The sequence below is a fragment of the Mauremys reevesii genome, linkage group 7 (genome assembly GCF_016161935.1).
Source record: "Mauremys reevesii isolate NIE-2019 linkage group 7, ASM1616193v1, whole genome shotgun sequence".
In the NCBI taxonomy this organism is placed as follows: Eukaryota; Metazoa; Chordata; order Testudines; family Geoemydidae; genus Mauremys; species Mauremys reevesii.
In genome coordinates this window covers 52,973,838-53,000,112 of record NC_052629.1, presented here as the reverse complement: position 1 = coordinate 53,000,112, position 26,275 = coordinate 52,973,838, and the positions used below count along the sequence as shown (strand labels likewise).

Genomic DNA, 26,275 nt, shown 5'->3' with positions numbered 1-26,275 from the left:
TGACTCTCTCTTTATCCAAGAAAGTTTCAGCAGGATACCAAAACTAGATCTTCAGAGTACATAGTTAGTAGATTCTAGATGACTGGAGTTGAGCTGGTAGACTGGACTGCTCATCCAAAGTACTCTGTAATCATACTTGTATTAAGAAAGGTTTCCTGAAAGAGTACTTCCATATTAGTTACTCAGAAAGGAACGTTAAAGATTCACACATTAGAGTACACAGAGTTACTCTTCAAGTTTCAGGTAGTGAGAAATGCTATATTAAGCTACCTTATTATTAGTGTCCTTTCTGAATGGTCATTAAAATTAAGAAGTTTCAAACAGCTTATTAGTTCATGTTTCTAATTTTCACAGCATATTTGACATACGATATTCATAAATTCAAAGTTACAGTCATAGAGGGGACAAATGTAACATTTACTGTCATGTCTCTCACAAGGTTTTACATTTAGATATAAAAACAGTATATTACAGGGCAGACCTACGAGGAATGGAATAATATGGCTCTAGACAAATGGCCTTTGAGGCTGTTGGTGCGGAAGTCTATTCAGAAATTATTAACAGCTGTTTTTAAGGTTTAACACCACAGTCCCTGTTCTCGCTATGCAAATTCAATACAACAAGACTTCAGGAATAGCTTCAGAATGGTTACATCTGAAGATACAGGCAGATGAGGCACATGGGGGTATAGTTCGCTTTTGCTATTGACGTTCTTGACTGTATCGATTTGCTGAGCAGGTTTGACATTTCATCAGACAGGAGGGAAAAAACGCACCATTTAGCTAAAGAAAATTAGTTTTTCCTAGACACGCATCCATCAAGACCTTCAGAAACTTGTATGGTATCAATCTTGAAAGACATCAGAATGACATCAGTATTCTGGAGCTCTTGTCTATCAGAGTCTGTCTCTATCAATAAAGCTTACCATGCACCTGAATGGATTGAGATCCACCTAGTTCCATAACCATTCCAAATTGAAAGAGTAAAATTCTTTAAGATAAAAGTACCACCACAGATCTGGTTATTTAAGTTATAGTAATAGGAAGAAGAGACTATCAATGGAATTATGACATTAAATGAAGCTATATAAAAAGGAATTAAACCTTTAATAAGTTTTGTTGTGCCCTGTATTTTCAATATTTCTTTCCAAAGCAGCAAATCTATTAAATAAATGTGCTTTTACTCTCAAACAAATATTAACACAATTCAAATGATTCAATGACAATGTCTTGTTACTACTTACTGTAGAGCAGTAGATATCAACATACATAAAAGGTAGGCTACTTGCTATTTTATATTCTAGCATCACTCCAGAAAAATCTGAAGTAGTTTTATTCTAAAAAGCCTATTTCCATGTTCTACTAAAATGTACTTTGTCCTGTCATGAAACGAAGGCACAATAAAGCCTTAGAACATGATTCCTTGAACTTATTTTTAGTATCACATTCATACAGCACAGTCTCTCTTTTATAGAGACTGATTTCCAAGCATACAACATAAGGAAGCAATTACACACTCACAGTAGACTGGCTGCATACAGGAAAACATGGTAAACATTATGTACTCAATATCAAACCATGCAGTTCTGTAATTAATCTTATAATAGTAATAACTGAGCCTTGACAAGCCTCCTCCCTATGATCTATGTCCCTGACACCACTCTGTGAGCAGAAATGACATCTTGTTCAGAACTCATGTCATTTTATTACCATAGCTGTTTTAGATACTACTTTCAGGAGGAGGACGATGAACAAAAGCAACTCAGAAAAGGATCAACCAGGGAGGAGGGGCGTGGAGGTGTAAAAAAGTTTCCAAGAGAAATCCCATCACACTTTCCCCTTCAAACTCCCCTGGAAAAATTATCCTTATTCTCACTTCAATCTTCCAAAAGGTTCCTAACAATCTGCATATCAGAGTGAGATCTATAAGTGCCAACAATGAGAGTGTCAGTTTCAGATTATATATACATACACACACACCCCTTCTAGTGTCCTTCTGAAAGAAATAATGTAGGGAGCAGAGATTCATGGAGATTTATAGGAGTTTCCAGGAAGAAGTGAGTGGAATCAGCTTAAAAATCTTACCACCTCCCAGATTTCCAGCCATGCAAATCCCATCAAAATCAATAGGACATGCGATGTTAAAATGCTGTGAAACACTTGGAAAAAGATGTATGATTCCACATCATTTTGTAAACAAAGTAAGGCATATCCTCTGTCCTGATGATCTTAAAGTCTAAAGATCTTATCCTGCAAATCTTTGAGAGAATAGTCTTCAGCCCTTTTCTTATGTTAGTCATCCTCACACGGGTACAGGATCAGATTTTAAGATAGAAAAAGACAAAGACAAGTTGCCACACAATTTACCACAAGAAATCTACACTCCGTCCATTGTTATCTTCACTCCTTAACATATACCGGTAATCAGAAAAATGGCTTCCAAATTACTGCTAGCAAAAAAAAGTGAAAGGTCACATCATCAATTTACTGTGTTGAATGATGTTGTACATATTCCTTTTGATTAGTTGAACACCAACACACAGAAAACCATTTGTCAAATTACATTTTGTTTTCAGCCTAATTAAAACAAGAGATGAGTAAGTTCCATGGAGCAGTCAGGCATAAAAAGAGTGAACAATTTCCCTTCTTTCTTAAAAGAGATGCTAACAACAGCCATATGCCCCAGCAATTTAGAGGAGAAAAAATGAAAGCCCTTTTAATACTTTTAAAACTGTCCATGTCATTAATAACCAAAATTGTCACCACCTCAGAAGTGTTGAATTACATATGTGAATAAAAGGAGGTGGTCTCAGGACTATATCCACTGAATTCATAAACCCCACCATCCCATACAACACTTGTTGGGGTAACTTTGCTGACAGTTTCTTCATAAGAACCAAGGCCAGAAAGAGCATGGAAACTGAGCTACCTCTCTCAGCCCTGAAGATGGGCCCTCCAGCTCAGAGGTAAGGTAAAACAGGGACGTTTGCACAGTCTGTGCTGTACTTGTTCTGTGTCACCAGTGCTGTCACCTTTCACCAGAACTAAATTCACACATGGACAAACCAAAAGAAAAATCATAATTGCCAATTTTGGCCTCCCTTTTAATTATTTGTATGCCTCATTTTACTCATTTATAGATGATTTATCAGAGTAGAACCAAGTTCTAAATAAGACATTTATAAAAGTGTTTCTTAAGCACAAAACACAATAGCAGTGTTCCACCAAACACTTTATAAGCAGTTTACACTATTTCTTACAGAGAAAGACAGGAGAGTAATTTTCTGTAACTAAATAAATTGTTAAGATTCCAAACCATGCAAAAAACTAAATTCATAAAGGCAAATACTTTAAGCTAATTAGCGTCCTCATACAAACAAAAAATTTTGATAATTGACAGAAAATGTCAGAGTAAGAAAAAAATGTAGGGCTACCAAGCAATTAAAATTAATCACAATCACAATTAATCATGCTGTTAAATAATAGAATACCATTTATTTAAATATTTTTTTGTTTTCTACATTTTCAAATATATTGATTTCAAATAAAACACAGAATACAAAGTGTAAAGTGCTCACTTTTTTTTTTTTTACACAAATATTTGCACTGTAAAAAACAAAATATATTTTTCAGTTCACCTAATACATATACTATAGTACAATCTCTGTCATGAAAGTAGAATTGTGAATTACAAACGTAGAATTGTCAACAAAAAATACGTCTACTACTCTTCTAGTCTGATGTATGTGGTATCACTCCAGCTGCCCACTTCTTATTTACAATGTCACCTGAAAGTGAGAACAGGTGTTCGCATTGCACTGTTTTAGCTGTCGTCGCAAGATATTACATGCAGATGTGCTAAAGATTCATATGTCCCTTCATGCTTCAACCATCATTCCAGAGAACATGCATCCATACTGATGACGGGTTTTGCTCAATAACAATCCAAAGCAGTGCAGACCTATGAATGTTCATTTTCATCATCATGAGTCAGATGCCACCATAAAAAGGTTGATTTTCTTTTTTGGTGGTTAGGGTTCTGTAGTTTCTGCATCGGAGTTTTGCTCTTTTAAGACTTCTGAAAGCATGCCCCATACCTCGTCCCTCTCAGATTTTGGAAGGCACTTCAGATTCTTAAACCATGGGTTGAGTGCTATAGTATCTTTAGAAATATCACATTAGTACCTTCCTTGCATTTTGTCAAATCTGCAGTGAAAGTGGTGTTAAAATGAACAACAACATGTGCTGGGTCATCATCTGAGACTGCTATAACATGAAATATTGACAAAACAGGTAAAAAACAGAGCAGGAGACATACAATTCTCTCCCAAGGAGTTCAGTCACAGATGTAATTAAACACAATTTTAACAAGCATCATCAGCATGGAAGCATGTCCTCTAGAATGGTGACCAAAGCATGAAGGGGCATACTAATGTTTAACATATCTGACATGTAAATAACTTGCGATGCTGGCTACAAAAGTGACATGCGAATGCCTGTTCTCACTGTAAACTAACTTGTTTGTCCTAGCAATTGGCTGAACAAGAAGTAGGACTGAGTGGACTTGTAGACTCTAAAGTTTTACATTGTATTGTTTTTCAGTGCAGTTATGTAAACCAAAAAATATAAATATATACACACACACATTTGTAAGTTGCACTTTTACAATAAAGAGATTGCACTACAGTACTTGCATGAGGTGAACTGAAAAATACTATTTCTTTTGTCATTTTTACAGTGCAAATATTTGTAAATAAAAGTAATATAAAGTGAGCACTGTACACTTTGTATTCTGTGTTGTAATTGAAATCAATATATTTGAAGAAGATGTAGAAAAGCATCCAAAATATTTAATAAATTTCAATGGGTATTCTATTGTTTAACAGTGCGATTAAAAACTGAGATTAATCATGATTAAATTTTTTGAATTAATCATGTGAGTTAACAGTGATTAGTCGACAGCCCTAAACAATATTTTTCATTAACAAAAATACAAAGTATAGAGGTAACAATTAAGAAATATCTAGCAGGTGTCTGGAATTTAGAGACATGTATAGAGTGAAATATTTTCCAAACTATAGGCAGAAATTTAAAGAAGATAGTTTTACAAAACATTTAAGGCTGGAATTTCCAAAGCCAGCAAGGAGAACTGAGCACTCAACTCCTTTAGGCAGCTGTAAAATACCACTCTGGATACATATGACTTAAGTACAGCAGAGGACATGTTGTGACCCTATTACAAATATTAGAAGCTTGAAATTTCTGTAAATAATAACTAATTTTCTTCAATAAACTGCTTAAATAATCATATTGCAACAAAAATTCTGAAAATCAGATGTCTGCTTCTGTTAATATTTTCATAACACAAGACATCTCATTCTTCAAACCAGTTCACCATATTTGGGGCTTCCTTATATTTTTATTTTGCTGCAATTCCATATCTTGCAATGATCAATACATACAATTAGTTTCATATTTTTCATTTAATAGAAGATCTTTTACAAAATAGTCAACAAGTTAAGTGTGTAATCAAGATTTATATACTTTTTATCTTAACAGTAGAATTTTCAGTTAACATTTAGACTTACCTTATGCACACTTTTAGGGTTTTCAAGCCACGTGTAGTACATTTCCTCTACATAATTTGAATTACTTCCACTCAGGAATGGTTCTGTGGCTCCTGATGACACACATCGTTGGCTCTGCAGAAATACCTTTCTGACTACATCTTGCTTTACCAAAAATTGAATGCCATGAGGTTTCAAGGTAGCTACAAGAAACCTCAAATGACTCATGTTTGTTCATTAGGTAGAAGATCGAAGTCTATTAAAAAGACAAAAATAAACATAATTGGAAGAATGTCCAACACACTACAATATCTTACTATGAAATCTAGCCTTATGCCATACATTTCCTCTTTAACAAAGTTGAAGATATTTTGTATTTAAGCTTGAAGACAGTGGAAAGTCCACTTATCAGTGATGAAGCCTATGCTCTGATATCCCTGCTGTCTACAGCTGTGAAGATGCTGCTAAGGAGTTGCCCATTCCCATATCCAACATTTCATCTCCCAAACAGCTGACAGAATCTGGAACTGATGACTCTGAGGGCTTCTATGACTATAAAGAGGGAATTGCTTGACCTATGTACCCCAATGTCCTGGATGCATGAAGAAAACAGACTCGCTCGTTCACTCACACCCTTTGGTGATATTGGCAGCTGTAGTGGCATTTTTAAAGACCAAACCCCTTAGAGTTATCCTAGAGGGCTTCCTCTCACATCTTGCACCTGAGAGGAGAAGATGGAGCTGCTGGTCACAAATTCATAGCTCCATGTGTTATGGAGGGAGTGCATGGAACATTAAGAGGGACCTGAATAAGTGTTCATGTTGGCTTTAGGTTTAAATAAGACAACGCTACTGTGAGGAGTGGCTTGTCCATGATCACCTAGATTATGCTTTTGAAACAATTTATGATTTGTGTAAATGAGCACTCCTGAAAAGTGAAGAAGGTACACTGTTATGCCCAACGACCACTTAGTTTCTTTGCGTGCTTGAACTGGACAAGTGAATTTCCTAGAATTTGAGGGAAGGGGGAGGGGAAAAAAAATCACACACGCAAAGATTTTCATCTTCATCTGAGAAATTCTGAGCATTAGAAATGTTGTGTATTTGGTTGTCATGGTTTTTGTTCCTATGGCAACTGAGTTAGATTATTAGGGGATAGCCCAGCCGGTTTCAGCCGGTTGGGTGAGCTCTGTGTCTGTAATAAAATGGTAGTTTTGTTAGCCGTCTGCTGTCTGGCCTCGAGTGATTTCTTCCTAAACCGGCTGCCCCACCAAGGATATAACAAGAAACTTCCAGTGATGCCAATTGAGGATACACAGCTCTCACTCAGAATTAGAGTTCCTAAATGTAAACTACAGTTTGAAACCTAGACAAGAATCCAACTACACTATTAGACAAATCAAAATGCAGGAAGACCAACATTAATGTTAGGGGAAGATGGTAATTTTGTTTCCACTTTAAAACAAACACCTGAAAAACTAAAAGAACATAATGATATTATGTAAAGCAAGAATATTCAAAAAGTTAACCCCGACTTGTCATCCCTGACTTGTGCTATTGTGCATAAGTATTGCAAACATGATGATCAAAGCATAGTAATCAGCTACACTGATCCACTGAGACTGGTCTTCGTATGGATTATCTAGTTATACTGTCAGTTTTAGCTGTGAATTTCTTTACTTGGGTCACTAACTAAACAAATCACTAAAACAAAGTTTTTAAGGAAGCATATTCAAGTTTTAAATACACTTAAAAGATTCTAAAAGGACACCAACTTAAAAATCACCTGTCTGATTTTTATTTTATTATCTACTATAGTTATTTACTACAACTGACATAGATTAGAGGGAAAATATTTTTCACTTTGTGCATTTGAATAATTGGCATGAAAATATTTCTGAAGACATCACAATCACCACCACCTGGAGAAAAGAAAAATATTCCCTCCCATTCTCACAGGCAACTTTTTTATTTCTAAACATACTATTAGAAAGTGCACAGAAGGCACTGTTTAGGACTCATGTAAGAAGCTTCTACCCAATCACTGCCCAAACTGGGAGCACTAAACTCATTTGAAAAGGGCATTTTAAATGTGCTCCTACTTCTTATCATAGACAGATTCAGCCCTGTGCACTCAGAAGGCAAGTGTTGACAGATGTGTGAGTTAATGAAAGAACTACTCCTATGCACATCTGGAGAACATACACAAATACCTGCTTTGTTCCTGCTCAATCAGCAGATCATCTCCTCATGCCAAAAGAGATCTGATGAAAATGCTAGCCATGAAAATCCTCCCCTCCTTTCTCTCAGATCCTCTCCTGATTCCAGATGTCTCTCCCTCTGCTGCAAGCAGCCCCAAGATGTTATCCTAAGTCATGAAGGTCAAGTAATTTACTCTTAGGAGATGCATGCTTTTAGCACAATTGCTATTCAATATTTAAAAATCTTTTGCATTTTGGTAATACTTAAGAGCTAACAAAAGTAACACTGTGTGAAAACCTTTGGGTCAAAATTAATGCCTTCACCTCAGACCAGAAAGAGTACAGAAGTACTCAGCCTGTACAAAATATGTTAACCAGCAAAGCAGTGGAAATAATTTTGTGCAATTAGAAAAGGCTCTCTACAGTAGTGCAGGAAAAATCCCCTGACGGAATCACCAGCATGCAAGGTGGTTTAGCAAAAACTACACCAACTAATCTCACTGAAGTTCAGGCAGCAGCACTTCCAGGACCACTAAAAAGGAGAGGCTTGTAACTGCTGTGAAATCCCTTATGATGTACAAGACACCAGGCTCGGATGGGCTTGGTCAGACTTCAATAAAATTTTCTTCAAACATATATGCAATCCACTGTAGAGAGTACTCACACAGATAGCCACAGGTCAACTTCCTCCAGCTTAGATTCAAAGATTATAAAGCCTGAAGGAATGTAATGGGGTACCCCTCACAAGCAGCCCTTCTGGTCAGGCGTGTCTGAAGTCTTTAAACAGTCCTGGCCTTGGTCTGAGGCCATACCCCCAGGGCTTCCTCCCTGGAGGCAATGTTTTTGCCCTCCCTGAGCCCTTCTCTCAGGGCATAACTACCTTCCCAGTGGCTGTTGGGGGGCGGGAGGAGCAGGCCCTCCCACTACTCCAGGCCCCAACCCAGGGACCTTTTAAGTAGCAGCCATGTGCCACATCCCTTTAACTAACTACATTTCCCTGTGACACTTCTCTGCGGCCCTTTGCTTTGTGAAGTCCGAGCAGCCAACCAGGAACACCTTCCTTGTCCCTGGTCCCTGCCAGCAACTATCTGCCTTAGCATTTGCAGCCAGCCAGGAGGCCCTTACTTGCTTCCCCGGTTCCTGCCAGAGCAGCTGCTCTGTCCAGCCTTTCAGCTCCTGCAGCAAACCAGGATCACCTCTTCCTACCTCCCCCACTCCCTCCTAGCACTGAGCTGTGCATGGTACTGCAGTTCCCTTTCACCAGCTAGGAACACCATTTGCACTCCTCTGGCTCCAGCAAAGAGCTGACTCTGGTCTGCACTGCAGCAACTTTCATGCTAGCCTACAACCCTCTGATTATTAGCTAGCTCCTTCCAGCCTCCTGCATAGTCTTTCTAGGCCAGTTGGAGGACTTTGCTCCACTGCTCCTGTCCTGGGACGGGTGTGATGGGGGCCTCTGGGTGTAGTCCACCCTACCACAAGGAACCATTGTGATCCTCTAGTCTGACATTCTGCATAACACAAGCTATAGGACTTCATTGTATTAATTTGTTTGAATTAGAGCATCTCTCTTTTAAAAAACATCCAATCTTGATTTAAAGATTTCTTGTGATGGAGAAATCACCACATCCCTTGGTAAACTGTTCCAATGGATAATTACCCTCACAGTTAAAAATGTTTTTGCAAATCTGAATGTGTCTAGTTTCAACTTCCAACTATTGGATCTTGTTAAACCTTTCCATGCAAGATTGAAGAGTCCTCTATTATCAAATTTCTGTTCTCCACCTAGGTACTTATACATGGATCAAATCACCTCTTCACCTTCTCTTTCATTAACTAAAACAGAGGGCGCTCCTTGAGTATATCACTATAAGGCACGTTTTTCCAATCTTTTAATCATTCTCATGGCTTTTCTCTGAACCCTCTCCAATTTGTCAGCATCCTTCTTGAACTGGGGGCATAAGAACAGGACACAGTATTCCAGCAGCAGTTGCACCGGTGCCAAATGCTGAAGTAATACAACCTCCCTATTCCTACTCAATACTCCCCTGTTTATATATCACATTAGCCTCTTTGGCCACAGCATCACACTGGGAACTCACATTCAGCTGATTAGCTTCCATGACCCCCTCCCCAGTCTTTTTCAGAGTCACTGCTTCCCAGGTCAGAGTACATATGGCCTGCATTCTTTATTCCTAGATGTATGACTTTGCCTTTTACCATACTTAAACACATTGTTTGCTTGCACCCAGCTTATCAAGTGATCCAGATGGTTCTGTATCAGTGACCTGTCCTCTTCATTACTTATGACTCCCCCAATCTTTGTCTCATCTGCAAACTCTATCAGTTATTATTTTGTGTGTTCTTTCAGGTCATTAACAAAAATGATAAACAGCATAGGGCCAAGAACTGACCCCTGAGGGACACCACTAGAAACACACCAGTTTTGATTATGAAGACTCCCTGCCTACACTTACATTTTGAGAGCTATCAGCCAGTTTTTAATCATTTAAAACATCATCCTGCTTTTTCTCCAAACACAGAACAGAAATATATATTAAACACTTTTGCCTTCTACAGTATCTAGTAATGAAGCAATACCATTGTTAGGATTCCTTTTATTCCTAATGTACTTACACTCCTCCTTATTGTCCTTAACTTTGCTAGCCATTGATTTTTCCTTGTGTCCTTTTGCTTGCTTTATTGGTTTTCTACAATTCCTAGTCTCTAATTTATATTCAGCGCTATCAACTTCGCCTTTATTCCACTGATGTCACTTCATCCCGAAGCAGGTTGATTTTTTGTTTTAAAACCAGTATAGTCTCTCTCTGTTATGGATTTTTGAGCATTTAGTAAAATATCCTTAAACAGTTCCCAGTTATCATTCATTTCTCTGTTGACAACTATCAAAAGAAAGGAAAGCCCTGCATCATTGTTAGACACAGGCTACAAAATTCCCTTATCAGGCAAACATATATTAAAGAAAGACATAGGGCAATTTAGTCCGGTGTGCACTCCACACCATCATTTTTCCTTTCATTATAACAGATATCACAGTTCTGAGATACTGCCACCTCACACATAGAGGTCTGCAGGTACCTGGGATTTACATGCTCTCTGGACCTACAACTGTGATACACAGTTTCTCCTCATTAAAGAATAAGCATGAGTGCAAAGAACACTCCTGGGGGGATTTTGCGCCAAAAAATTACAAATTCTCTACATGATATTTTAAAATTCTGCGTATTTTATTGTCAACACAATATAAACATGCCAGTTACAATTATTTTGGTAATTTATTTCAAAATACCTGTGAGCAAGTATGTCTGTAACAAAACAGACAACAAAAAAGATTCAGGAAATATTTTTTGACAATTAGATTTCTTACTAGCACATTAATACAGAACTTTGAGTAATAATTCATTTAAACTACAATACAGAAAGGTATTTCCCGCACCCCTCAGAAGCAGTGCAAGGGCTTGGGTGAGTCGAGGGTAATGGAGGAGCTGAGGGAGAGGAAAGTAATTCCTGGGAAGGAGCCTGGGAGTGAACCTGGAGGGTTGATGGATATGAGTGGGAAAGTATGGAACAGGTTGCGAGGGGGTTCTTTGGGGAGGGGGGGGAATTATTAGGGAATTGGGGCACCTCCTCCATGCAGACCATGGCTGACCCCTAGCCTCTCCCATTCAGTGGGAGCCTCATTGTTTCCTTGTACTCCCATCTGTCTATCTGTTTCCATTTGTTGTTACATACTTTGATTGTAAGCTCTTTGGGGAGGGACTGTCTTTTTGTTTTGTCTTTGTACAGTGCCTAGCAAAACAGAGTCCTGGTCATGACTAGAGCACCCAGGTGCTATGGTAATACCAATAAATAATAAATATTTGTGAAACAGATGATAGTCATACAAAAATCCAAAGCCATTTGGGATCATATTGGCAGAGTTAAGAATATATATTTTAGACCTCTAAGTGGTATTTTCTAGTATATAGTTTATTTAATATAATGGTATTAAAAGCAATTATGTGCATATCATATCATCTGCCACAGCATAATGTAAAAGTCCTCTATTTCTCATGTCAATATGTTATCAAGGAAAGAACTGGGACGTCACAATGAAGTATATGACTTCACAGCAGGAACAAGAGAGCCAAGAGGTAAGTGGGTACAACTCTTTGCTTATACGACATCACTTTGCTCACTGGCAGGCATGCATAAATAAATAAAGGCATGAAAAAATACAGGGATACAAAGTATGAACACTGAATTAGTCCTTGAAGAGTCATTGTCAACTGAAAAACCATACTTATATATTGGATGATGTTTCAACTACCTATGCTACAAGTATTGGTAATGTTGTTATAGCAAAGAGTTGAGAACAACTGCAACTGCAGAAGGGAAACATTTTTAAATGATGTTAAAAGCACAAAACTTGACCGGGGTATTCAGAGCAGATGTAACACCAAAAGCTACTTTTACCTCATTTTTAAAAACATGGACTAGATCTCAAGTTGATTGTATCCCTTAAATATTCTAGCAGAGAAAAAAAAACAGCTATCTTCCACTTGTTCTTGCAGTCACCGAAGCAAGGTGACTCCAGCCATCTTCCACTTGTTCTGCTTAAAGTTCAAAAGAGGGTCAGTGTCCCATTTTAAGAGATAATTGAATTATTAAATATATAATCCGCAAACTCAAAGACAGATTAGTTGTTTTCTATGATGGTACAAAGATTAAGGCAAAATGTTACCAGACATATTATCCCTGACTAACAAAAAAGTGATACCTCATTTTACAGAGATACGAAACAGAAGTGGACAAAGCTATCTCTGATGTAACTCCAAAATCAACAAGCTTACCTTAAGGATTAATTTTGCTCAATAAATCTAACTTCCTCCTGGTTCCTCCCTTGTGTTTGCTGCTGTCCAGCACAGACATCAGCTGTCAGCATCAACATTTAGCAAATCAGAGACCACAAGTGTGATCACAGAGCATTCTGGCCTACTCAGCCCTCAGCTCATCATTCAAAAACCAGCACAAAGGGCAACAGACAGAATCAAGAAGCAGTTAGGATTATTCCATTTCACAATGCCTCCTAAATCAACCTTGAAATGAAAACAGTGACTGGCAAGGGAGCATGCTGAGTTAGGAGCAACCAAAAGGAAAATATTAATTAAATCTCTACCAGGGATTGAAAAATGAGAAGGGAGTACTGAACTGGAAGGAAAAGCAAACTTGATATTTATTAAACAAAATAAACCACTCCAGCATTAAAATAGAGGAGGAAAACAGACAGCATTAGGGGATTTAAGTTTGAAAGCCTATACAAAGCCAAGTTGGTATGCTTTAGAGAAAAATAAAGTTGGTAGCATCACAATAATTACTACCATCACATTCAGTTTCCTGGAGTAGTTAGAACAACTAGTTGAAAGAAAGGAGAAAGAAAGCCACTTTTGTTCTTCAAGGCTTGTCTACACTATCACCTAAGTCGATGCAACTTATGTCATTCAGGGGCTGCTCCGTCAGTGTGACCACCAAAAGCGCTGTTATTGGCCTCCAGAGGTATTCAGAGGTATCCCAGAATGCCTGTTCAGCCACGCTGCTCATCAGTTCCAACTCTACTGCCCTGGCCTCAGGTGACCAAGCGTCAGACCCGCCCTTTAAATGCCCCGGGAATTTAAAAAATCCCCTTCCTGTTTGCTCAGCCAGGTGTAGAATGCAATCAGTGAATCTTTCCAGGTGACCATGGCTCCATGTGGCAAACGAGCCCCAGCATGGAGCAATGGCGAGTTGCTGGACCTCATCAGTGTTTGGGGGGAGGAAGCTGTGCAGTCCCAGCAGCGCTCCAGCCATAGGAATTACGATACCTATGGGCAGATATCAAGGGCCATGCTGGAATGGGGCCATGACTGGGACACGCTGCAGTGCAGAGTTAAAGTGAAGGAGCTGCAGAGTGCCTACTGCAAAGCCCACGAGGGAAACCGCCGCTCTGGCGCTGCCCTCACGACCTGCCGTTTTTACAAAGAGCTGGACGTGATACTTGGGGGTGACCCCACCTCCACTCCGAGGACCACGATGGACACTTCAGAGCGGGGGGGGGGGGAGGAGGAGGAAAGCGAGAGTGAGGGTACTGGGGTGGGGGGAGACAACCCCAGACTCCCAGGAGGCTCTTCTCAAGCCAGGAGGAAGGTAGCCAGTCGCAGCAGCCGGTACTTGGAGGAGGACAAACAGAGGAGCGGGTTCCCGGTAAGTGGCTTTTATTTTCAGGATTGAAATTTTTCGGGAGAGGAGGGAGGGTTAGGGCTGCATGCATGCCTAGATGCGGAACAGCACATCGATGTGGTCTATCACGTTGCGGTAATCGGCCTCAGTAATCTCTTCAAAAGTTTCAGCCAGAGCGTGGGCAATGCGCTTGTGCAGGTTTCTTGGGAGAGCCACTGTGGTCCTTGTCCCAGTCAGACTAACGCGTCCGCGCCACTGTGCCGCGAGGGGTGGGGGGACCATTGCAAGACACAGGCAAGCTGCATAGGGGCCAGGGCGGAATCCGCATTGCAGTAGAAGACTCTCCCGTGCTTCCCAGGTGACCCACAGCAGCGAGATATCTTCCAGGATAAACTCCTGTGGAAAATGTTGGGATAGTGTTCAGTGTAGGTGCCCCCTGCAGCTGTTTGCTTTCCCCAATGCACAGAAACCCCGAGGACAATACAGCCCTGAAATAATCAGTCCCCCTTACTCACCATTTCGGGGCTCCCGTGGGTTATGTGCGCTCTCTTTGGGATGGGAAAATTATGCTATTGTGAAGACTGTTACCCTCCTTAACTGCAGGGGAATAACTGTCTGGTATAAACAATGCTGCCTCTGTTAAGTGTTGCATTTTTGCCTTTACAGATGCAACCTTGAGATCTCGGCTGCCCGTGTTATCAACGGCTGAGAGACTACAAAACCTCCGGAAGAAGCCGCGAAAAAGCAAAGACGACATGCTGCAAACAGTTGTGCAGCACTCTGTCACAGAGAATCAAAAAGTGCAGGACTGGAGGGAAAGGGAAAGCAGGATCCGCCAGAGAAATGCAGCGGACAGGAAGAAAAGCACAAAGCAGCTGATAAGCATCCTGGAGCGCCAAGCAGACTTTATCCAGGCGCTCGTAGCCATGCAGACGGACCACAACCAGGCCCGTCCCCCCCCCCATGCCGCCCTTGTCCCAAAGCTCTTTCCCTTGTGTCCCCATGTCAGCTCAAAACCCCCTTCCCCAGCATCCAGGTTCTTACCACCACCACCACCACCACCAGCTGCCTCAACACCTGTATGTTCACCAACCAGCCCTGAGAACTACGACCCTTACCCTCTGCACTCAACCACCCTCACCATGCAATATAGCCATCCTGAAGTGCAGCAGTCATTGCACAGCACTCCAGACAGGACATATTCAAACCTGTGACTGTACAGTTCCCCACCCCACCCCCCTGCCCTTTTAGGTTCCCAAAATGTTGTGTGTCTGTCAATAAAGTTATTTTCTTTTCAATAAATGAATTCTCGGCTTTGAAAAGAGTCTTTATTATTGCAGAAAGTCAAAGATACCTTAGCCCAGGAAAGAAACAGGCACTGCAAATCAGCTTAGCATACACAGATTCCTACTAACATTGTAACCACTGCACTTCACTCCCGTGCAAGGCACCAAACATTACTGTTGGTTTTCAGCCTCAAATTCCTCCCTCAAGGCATCCCTAATCCTTGCAGCCCTGTGCTGGGCCTCTCTAGTAGCCCTGCTCTCTGGCTGTGCAAATTCAGCATCCAGGCGTTGAACCTCGGAGGTCCATGCTTGACTGAATCTTTCATCCTTCCCTTCACAAATATTATGGAGGGTACAGCACGGGGATATAACCGCGGGGATGCTGCTTTCCCCCCCAAGTCCAGCTTCCCATACAGAGATCACCAGTGCCCCTTTAAACGGCCAAAAGCACACTCCACAGTCATTTGGCACCAGCTAAGCCTGTAGATGAACCGTTCCTTGCTGCTGTCAAGGCTCCCTGTGTACGGTTTCATGAGCCACGGCATTAACGGGTAAGCGGGGTCTCCAAGGATCACAATGTGCATTTCGACATCCCCTACTGTGATCTTCCGGTCTGGGAAAAAAGTCCCGGCCTGCATCTTCCTGAACAGGCCAGTGTTCCGAAAGATGCGTGCATCATGCACCTTTCCAGGCCAGCCTGTGTTAATGTCAATGAAACGCCCACAGTAATCCACAAGCGCCTGGAGAACCATGGAGAAATACCCCTTCCGATTAACGTACTTGGATGCTAGGTGGGGTGGTGCCAGAATAGGAATATGCGTCCCATCTATCACCCCTCCACAGTTAGGGAAACCCATTTGGGCAAAGCCATCCACAATGTCCTGCACATTCTCCAGAGTCACGGTTCTTCTTAGCAGGATGTGATTAATGGCCCTGCAAACTTGCATCAACACGATTCCAATGGTCAACCTTCCCACTCCAAACTGGTTCGCGACCGATCGGTAGCTGTCTGGAGTTGCCAGCTTCCAGATTGCAATAGCCACCCGCTTCTCCACCGGCAGGGCAGCTCTCAATCTTGTGTCCTTACGCCGCAGGGTGGGGGCAAGCTCAGCACACAGTCCCATGAAAGTGGCTTTTCTCATCCGAAAGTTCTGCAGCCACTGCTCGTCATCCCAGACTTCCATGACAATGTGATCCCACCACTCAGTGCTTGTTTCCCAAGCCCAAAAGCGGCATTCCACGGTGCTGAGCATGTCTGTGAATGCCACAAGCAATTTCGTATCGTACGCATTACGCGACTCGCTATCATCGTCGGACTCCTCACTGTCACTTTGGATCTTAAGGAATAGCTCAACTGCCAAACATGATGTGCTGGCGAGACTCGTCAGCATACTCCTCAGCAGTTCGGGCTCCATTTCCCACAGAAATCGCGCTGCACAGAAACCGTTGAAAGAGGCAAGATGGCGCCAAACGTGTACGAAAAAACAGGGATTGCTGGGATGTGAAGCGATGCATCACGGGGCGTTGGGACAGGAAGCAGAATGACCCGCACTCTCCGTCCCCTTCCCACAACTCACAGCGCCAGAATGGGAAGAGGTGCTCTGTGGGATAGCTGCCCATAATGCACCACTCCCAACACCACTGCAAATGTGGCCACACTGCAGCACTGGTAGCTGTCAGTGTGGCCACACTGCAGCGCTTTCCCTACACAGCTGTACGAAGACAGCTTTAACTCCCAGCGCTGCACACCTGCAAGTGTAGCCAAACCCTATATCAGCAGAAGATGCTCTCCCACCAACATAGCTTCTACCTCTCATTGAGGTGGAGTAATTATGTTGACTGGAGAGCACTCTCCAGCCAACATAAGCATGTCTTCACCAGACATGCTACATTGGCACAGCTGCTTCAATGTAATGCAGTAGTGAAGACAAGCCCTTAGTCTCCTTTGTGAAATGTAAATGCATCAACCTACCATGACCACTGAATACAACAATGTTATCAGTCTGTTATTCACCTTGCCCAAGATGGGATAATCACAGCTAATCAGATTGTCAAAACATTCATAGTGATGTATCAAAATTTTGCATAATAATGAAGGCTAAACAGACTGCTCTAATTGTTTCAGCCTTGCAGGCCTCTCACTCAAAGGCCCTCACTTTGAAAAGCTAGTAATCAAGTTATGATTAGCATTACCATTCTCTTTTGCTTTTCAGTACAACTCCTGGATGAATAAGAGAAGGGGAAAACTATACACTGAAGACCTTCCTTTACAGATTCAGGATTAAATCAATCCTAAGGGCACAATTAAAAACGTATTTCCATTCCAAGTGCCAGATCGTAAATACCTAGCTCTTATATAGAGCTTTTCATCAGTATGTCTCAAAGCACTGTACAAAGGAGGTAAACATCTTTATTCCCAGATGACAAAGCATCTTTATTTTGCAGATGACAAAGCAAGCACAAGAAGGTGAAGTCACTTGTCAAAGGTCAGCCGGCAGGTCACACTGAGAATAGAATCCAGGTCTTCTGAGTCCCAAATCTGTACTCTATCCACTAGGCCATACTACCTCCCATAGAAGTAGATGGTATTATGTAATTACATACAGTATTCTAATCATGAAAGTAAAATAACACTTTTTTAAAAAAAACTTTAGAGAAAATCTTGAATGACCACTTAAGTCTCCATCTCTTTGCATACGAAAGTGATTTTCCATCAACACTATTAGATTGTCTTTTTCAATTTACTTACTCTTTTTCATGTTTGTGCTGCTGCAACCCATAGGGAGGTCACACAATGCAACACAGAGTAGTCAAGGATTACTTGACTACACAGTAGTAGCCAAATTACATTAGTCCAAAACATATGTATTGTCTAAAGCAGAGGTGACCCTATTAATTTGGATTACGTGTCTGGCTAGACCACAACAACTCAAGTCCATCATCATAAACACCCAGCTTAGCCACCATGGTCCAGAAGCCGCCTACTGTAAGAAGCCTGCTGTGCTTGGTATTACACCAGCATAGCAGCACTAACAAACAAGCACTTATCCCTAAAATGCCTCCCCACGCCCTAAAGAGCGTTTGCTGGCCAAGGAATTCAGAAGAGGATTTTTATTCTTCATCCAGCCTTTTCCCACCCCAAGGGCAAACCGTGAGGCCCCACCTGTGCCCAGAGTGACCCATACCCGAGATGCCCAGGCCTTGCCCATTGAAAGCAATAGCTGCTTTACAAAGATATCGCACATCCTTCTCCTCCAGCCAGGTGGAGTTACCTGCCTCTTCTCTAACGTGCAATGCCCAGCTGATCCACACAGCCCCTGCCCCTCTCCCCGCCGCCTGCCCCACCTGGGTGCAGAGCCTTGACAGGCGCCCCTTTGGCCCAGGGCCCCACGGTCTCCCCCGGGCCGCTCCGGCAGGAGGGCGGGTGACAGACCTGTGCGAGGGGCGGGGAGGCTCCGGCAGGTCCTAGGGGCGGCGCGGCGCGGCCCCCACTTGCCGGGCCGCTACTGCAGAAGAACGGCCCTGACTGTCTCAGCGCCACAGGGCGGGGCGGGGCGGGAGGGGAGGGGGGAGTCTCCCGTCTGTGGGACGGGCGGGGAGAGGACAATTACCTGTGTCACGTGGGCGAAGGATGGCCGCGCGCTTGGAGTCTATACGCGGCGTCCGCTGGGCGCGGTGAGGTCATCATACGATGGGTGGGAGGGGCCGCGTGGGGAGCGAGCGAGCGCCTGGCGCTGTCCTCAGGGCGGTGCTGAAGAGAGAAAAGAAGGCGGGAGAGCTGGGAGCGCCCACCTGTCCTCCGCCGCACGGGTCCCTCGCCCGCCAACCGCCTCCCCCTCCGCCGCACGGGTCCCTCGCCCGCCAACCGCCTCCCCCTCCGCGCGGCACGGGACCTCCCCCGCCAACCGCCTCCCCCTCCGCGCGGCACGGAACCTCCCCCGCCAACCGCCTCCCCCTCGGCGGCACGGGACCCTCCCCCTGCCAAACCGCCTCGCCCTCCCCCACCTTCCCCTCCGCCCCACGGGACCCCTCCCCCGCACAGGACCCCTGCACCGCCAATCGCCTCCCCCTCCGCCGCATGGGACCCTCCCCCCGCAAACTGCATCTGCTCCAGGCACTCAGGATCATCTCGGGTGTCCCGTTTTTTTGCATCTCAGAAGTGGCAACCCAACCAACTCCTCCTCTGCCTTGTGGGACCCTCTGCAACTCACGCCCCTCTCTGGCCCAGGGGACCCCCCTTTTCCCTCCCCTGCTTCTCTCCGTGAGCCCTCTTCTCTCAGCTGTTCCCTCTCTAGTATCCTCTTCCCCCCAGCTCCCTCCCTCTCCCCCCTGCCTGGCCTACCTCACTGTCCTCAAGCTACCGACCTGTCTCTACCTCCTCCACCATATGGCAGTGTCTTCACCTCCTTCTCCACAAGGTCCCCTATAAACGGCCCACTGGCCTAGATGCTGCTGTAACCCCACATCAGTCTCAGCACTTGTGGAAAACCCTGTTTTTCTTGGGATGGGCTCTCACGCTTACTTACTGTTCTCCAGCTGAGGGGTTTCAGGGTTTGCCATCTCCTCTTCACCAAAACAGCTATGGCAGAACTCTGCTCCATAACCTGTGGGGTGGGGGAGACTTCTTAAACATTAGGGTGTTGTTTGCTAGCATCCATACAACTAGTAATAATATTACAGTGCCTTGTCAAGCCCTTCTCATCAAAGGATCCCACAAAGGTTTAAGCCTTACCAGGCCTCCTTGAAGAGACGTAAGTACCACATCATTGATAATCAACCATTCCAGTTCTTCATCATTTGCTTGTATGTTTCATCCCCTATCCTTTGTCCATCTGTGGCTTTAGATTGTAAGACCTTCAAGGCAGGGACTGTCTCTTTTCTGTGTTTGTACAGCACTCAGCACAATGGGGTCCTAATGGGGCACTATAGCAATATATGTATTTACTACTGCTAATGAGATAACTGACCTGAGGCACAAAAGGCTTGGTTGTGTCAGTGTGTAGTTCTGATCACAACAGTGTAATTTTACTGAAGTCAGTGGCCCAGATTCTCTGATGGGTACTTCAGAGCAAGGTGACACAGCAAGGGAGGCAGTTGTGCACTTTGGTTTTCAGGCTAGCTCTACACCAGCACAGTTTATAGCAGACAAGAGGCTATGCCAGCTATTGACAGCCTTCAAAGTGCCATCCACTAGTTCAGGATTACCAGAATATTGCTTGCTTCAGCCACATCCCCTCTTCCCTCCTGTCTTGCACCTATGCTGGGGATTGTATGTGAGGTGATATAAGAGCAAACTCTACATTGGTTGGGGACTCCCTTACAGTGGAAAAGTCCTTAGCTATGAACATCCAGGAGTTTCTTTGGCCCCTTTACTCCCCAACAGCAGCACAAAGAAGCAGGAGCAGGCCAAAGAAGTTGTCTCAATATGATTGATTCTAATCTCATCCAATTGTAAATCAAGACTACCTCCCTTAAATTAATGGAATATGCGACTGTAAAAAACTTTGTAAGAAAGATCAGGATCAGGCCTACAGACTTCAGTAGAGCTAATCAAGATTTAGAGTGGGGCGATCAAGAGCAGCATCTATTCCAGTAAGGTCAATTGCCCAAGGTCCAACAGCAAATCAATTTCAGAGCTGGGAGTAGAATTCAGATGTCTAACCACCAGTCCTGTATTCCTATATTTAATGTATCTAGTTGAAAACTTTATAAGGCAGTGTTGCTTATGTATCACACTCTGCTGTCATTACCCGTTACAGTCATGTAAAGGACAACGTGATATTATTATATGTGAACAAGCTAGGAAAACCAGGAGCACAGTCCTCATGAAGGAGCCCCAGCTGCTCAGTTGGATAGAACAAAACATAAAATCAATACATGCAGCTCAAATTAAAGGGTCTCTAATAGAACATAAGAAAGGCCATACCGGGTCAGACCAAAGGTCCATCTAGCCCAGTATCTGTCTACCGACAGTGGCCAATGCCAGGTGCCCCAGAGGGAGTGAACCTAACAGGCAATGATCAAGTGATCTCTCTCCTGCCATCCATCTCCATCCTCTGACGAACAGAGGCTAGGGACACCATTCTTACCCATCCTGGCTAATAGCCATTTATGGACTTAGCCACCATGAATTTATCTAGTCCCCTTTTAAACGTTGTTATAGTCCTAGCCTTCACAACCTCCTCAGGTAAGGAGTTCCACAAGTTGACTGTGCGCTGCGTGAAGAACTTCCTTTTATTTGTTTTAAACCTGCTGCCTATTAATTTCATTTGGTGACCCCTAGTTCTTGTATTATGGGAATAAGTAAATAACTTTTCCTTATCCACTTTCTCAACATCACTCATGATTTTATATACCTCTATCATGTCCCCCCTTAGTCTTCTCTTTTCCAAGCTGAAGAGTCCTAGCCTCTTTAAACTTTCCTCGTATGGGACCCTCTCTAAACCCCTAATCATTTTAGTTGCCCTTTTCTGAACCTTTTCTAGTGCTAGAATATCTTTTTTGAGGTGAGGAGACCACATCTATACACAGTATTCGAGATGTGGGCGTACCATGGATTTATATAAGGGCAATAATATATTCTCAGTCTTATTCTCTATCCCCTTTTTAATGATTCCTAACATCCTGTTTGCTTTTTTGACCGCCTCTGCACACTGCGTGGACATCTTCAGAGAACTATCCACGATGACGCCAAGATCTTTTTCCTGACTCGTTGTAGCTAAATTAGTCCCCATCATGTTGTATGTATAGTTGGGGTTATTTTTTCCAATGTGCATTACTTTACATTTATCCACATTCAATTTCATTTGCCATTTTGTTGCCCAATCACTTAGTTTTGTGAGATCTTTTTGAAGTTCTTCACAATCTGCTTTGGTCTTAACTATCTTGAGCAGAGTCGACTAGGCAAGACATAAATTAGAGAGAAAGTAGTTTCAACCTGGAGCTTTTCAGGTGGTTAGCAAGGAAGATGGGATTACTAGAGATGGACCTGTTTGCATCTACATAGAACAACGAGGTCATAAAGTGCTTCTTCAGGCAGCAAAATCCTAAGGCTACAAGGACTGTTATAACCATAAAGTTGCCACTATATGCCTTCTTAACAACACCAGTTAGCTTCAAAACTCATGGCAAGAGCCAAATATTTAATTTGGTCTCAGCCCTCATTCAAAACACAGAACATTGTTAAACTAACAGATGGCATAGAAGGGTCCTTTGATCCTTACCCAGCAATATTTCATTAAAGATAGAATACAAGTGTATGTGCGACTAATGAGTAGATAAGAAATATGGCTGGAAAATGAGAGGAAAGCAGGAAGATTTAATACACAAGGTCTTTACTGGAATAGTGGGAATGAATTACCAAAAGCTACATAAAAGAGATATAAACTGTTTTGAGGACATTTATGCTTTTCTATCCAATATTAGTATGGGAAATGGACTGAAATGAGACAGTTCTAGACCTTGACAAAATGATTGGAAACATGTCTAAGTCCTTATAATTATATGATTAGCCCTCTTTTATGTGCCTGAAAATACAGTACAGGACAGTATAGCAAAAAGATTTTGATTTTTCCTCCTGCTGTCATTATTTTTTGAAGAATATGTTCCAGGCTTCTTCTCTACTGGATTTCTTCAAGCTACAAATATTTATGTACTTTCCTTGATTATATAATAAAGTTGTATATTTGTTATTTCAATTGTCCTTGATAAAACTACAAAATAACATGCAACCAAGGTCAATCATCAATAAAGCCAGCTAAAATTGTTACCTCGGCTTACAATTGACACCATGGCATAAATATCCACATGCTTCATAATTTTCTGGGCAAATTGAGGTTGGATGGAATAATGGAAAAAATTGTACCTGGATAAGAAGGGAAGGGGGATAGCGAGGGAATCATAAGTTATTCTATGCAAAATGTGTGTTACAAAAATGATTTAATCAGGGTCAACTTGACTGCAGTAATAAGCAAAATCTCAGACAGGAAGGAGCACTGGCAGGTTTTACATGAGTCTCTCTACTGTAATGTATTTTAAATGACCCCAGAATCAGATTAGGTCCCTTGGTTATTACAGCAATTGATAGTTCACTCTAATTTTGCTGATTAGAAAACAGGAACATATTTTTCCTTGAAATAAAAAATGTCTTGGTCCTCACAATCAGTTAAATTATAAATCTTCATTACTATCTTACTAGTTCTACCAACTATGAATATTTTCAAGCAATTGTCATATTTTGAATAATTATTAGTATTGTTAATGTAAGTTAAAATACTCTTGTGAAATGAGCTTTAGAGTGGGGGTAGAGTTCTCAGGGGTTAAGCACATGAAGCAGCTTATGAAGTGATGCACTCAGTGATGTTCTGCCACACAGATCTGGGAGGGAGGTGGACCAGCCAAACTGGTTAGTAGATCCTGTTGTCATTGCAAAACAAAAAATTTGCTGACCAGTTACATGAAAACAGCCATATGATAGTCTACTCTGCTGGCAATGAATGAAACACTGTTAGCTGCCATAGTTACTAACCAAGTTTTAATCTTATTGCAAGCAGGCACAAGCCTTGTTTAGAGGCAATCATGTTACACTGATTATAAACGCAATTAAAAGATGTAGTGTCGTCAAAGCCTTACAGAACTCCCATTAACTTCACGTGAAAGCAGGTATGCCTAATAAACATTTAGATACTAGACTGATGAGCATGGTATATATGCTCAGAGAAACATACCATCTTCATCATCTAAGACCCAGGTCTACAAAGGTATTTAGGCTCCAAACTTCCATTGATTTCCATGGAAGTTTGGAGCCTAAAAGGTATTTAGGCTCCAAACTTCCATTGATTTCCATGGAAGTTTGGAGCCTAAATATCTTTGTGGATCTGGGCCAAAGTGCTTATTCTGCTCTCTGAACTCTGCACAATTTTTGCAGCAAATTTCCTTTTTCATGGGTTTTTATGTAGAAAGATGATCTAGCCCTATGTTGTAAGATCAGGCTTCTACATTTAATTGTTTCAGTTTGTCTTGGGGCACACAACAACCTGTTTATACTTATTGTAGCATTTGCTTTCCCCTTTGCTTCTTTATAGCTCTCTCCTTTTAGGCACCTGTTTCTTTCATTGCCTATCTCTACCCCCCACAGACATTTTCTTGAAGTTTTGGGGAACTGCTTGCAATGCTTCCACTTCTTTTCCTGTATTTGAAGTCCACCAATCTGGTCCTTTGTGTGCCTGTAATGTTACTGATCCCATGCTGTCTAATGAACTCCTGTGAAGTCCTCTGGACTATTTTATTATGACTCAAAATCTGTGTAACCATTGACCTACTTCATCATATATCCTACTTGCCTGCTGAATAGGATACCTACTTATCTTGCTATGATTTCTACATAAAGCTCTAGCTGACTTGAATGGAGGTTCCATGTGCAGAACAATAGCACACACAAGTCCCAAGTGTCAGAAGCTATGGAGCCAGTTCACAAGTGGTGTAAGTCCTTTGAAGTCGCCCAGTTTCAACTCCATACTGAAGTAAATGAGGTTACACTGAGGATGAGTTTTGCCCATGGACATTAAAAAAATCAACAGCTCAATCTTGAGGATAGGTCAAGAAGCAATGGACTTAAATTGTAGCAAGGGCAGTTTGGATTGGACATTAGGAAAATTTTCTTACTGTCAGGGTGATTAAGCACTGGAATAAATTGCCTAGGCAGGTTGTGGAATCTCCTCACTGGAGATTTTTAAGAGCAGATTAGACAAACACCTATCAGGGACCGTCTACCCTGGATAATACTTAGTCCTACCTTGAATGCAGGAGACTGGACTAGAAGACCTCTCAAGGTCCCTTTCAGTCCTATGGTTCTATGACAGCCATGCCAAATAGTTATTGTTAGAGATAACAGTCTAACATTTGTAATTGCATGCTGTGTGGGCTAGAAGTGGAAGATATTCAGCCCAAAAGATTTATTTTTCTTAAGACCAATTATCCAAGGGAGGTGGAGGGAGAAGGGGTTTCTAGTTGTAACTTCCAGATGTGCTTTCTAATGAACAATTATCCATTTTTTTTCCTGTACGTCCCCAATTCAGTTCCATTGGTTGACCAAACTAGGTTCAAATTCTGTCTTTGGATATGCACCATAGCACCCATCGACTTCACTGGAAGCTGTGTTTGTGTAAGGGAAGGCATAATTTGGCTCTTTGTTTCACTGTGTACTATTCATTGACTATGGGAAGAAGTGCCACTTGGTAGCTGGCATTATTCCAATAACAGAGCAGTTAAGTAGTCTGTTGATGGCACCTCCTTTGACTATAAAAGCAGACTCAAAATGAATATCCGTCATAGAATATAAACTACTATAATTCCTCACAACTATCCTTACTTGCTTTCTTGTACATCAGTTGTACCTGCCAGATTGACAACTACTTGTGGTCACCATTGCAGTTCCAGTAGTTAATTGCCTGACACAACTCTTTTTTTAACACACCATGACTTCTCCATATGCTTTTTTCTTCAAAGAATATTCTCATTAGAGGTGGTCTGGATTCAGACTACTCTGAGAAGGACAATCTCATTAATAACTTCCCCTCCTGAAAGAAAGATATTTATTTTCTAAAACACTTTATTGTTCTTATATTCCTGTTTCTACTACAATGATTAACAAAGTTTCCTGAACTCCAGTATAGAAATTCCATTTTAAATTAAAATATAAAAATAAATAAAAATATTTATTTCTCAATTTGTTTGTTATATGTAATTGCATTATGAATATAATCTAAAGTAAGTTAAATATTCTTTCTCATTTAAAGCAAGGCACATCTCCAGATGGGAACTGCAAACACACTACAGCAGTAAGCCTAATACTAAGTTCATAAATACACCAAATAGCCCTGGAGAGGCTGGTTTAGAGATCTAAACGACAGGTTGAAGAACAGGTTCAAATGCTATCAAGTCCTTAATTCTTCATAGGTAGTTCATTTGAATTCCATACTGTTTACTCTTTATAGATCTTTAGAATAA

General features: G+C 41.9%; 1 protein-coding gene across 4 annotated transcripts in view; it reads right to left on the bottom strand.

Moving 5' to 3' along the window:
* Positions 1–19,032, bottom strand: part of OGDHL (oxoglutarate dehydrogenase L) — a 117,221-nt gene extending 98,189 nt beyond the window's left edge. For 2 of the 4 annotated variants that reach the window (XM_039481682.1, XM_039481685.1), the window contains exons 1-2: positions 18,702–18,851; positions 5,588–5,822 (exon numbers count right to left, since the gene is read on the bottom strand). In XM_039481682.1, the coding sequence (XP_039337616.1) occupies positions 5,588–5,794 (207 nt within the window). In that variant the 5' untranslated portion in view covers positions 5,795–5,822; positions 18,702–18,851. Of the gene's footprint in view, positions 1–5,587; positions 5,823–7,778; positions 7,916–18,701; positions 18,852–18,879 lie in introns of those variants that run through there. The other 2 variants (XM_039481683.1, XM_039481684.1) reach the window with 2 other exon arrangements.
* Between the last annotated feature and the right edge of the window lie 7,243 nt (positions 19,033–26,275).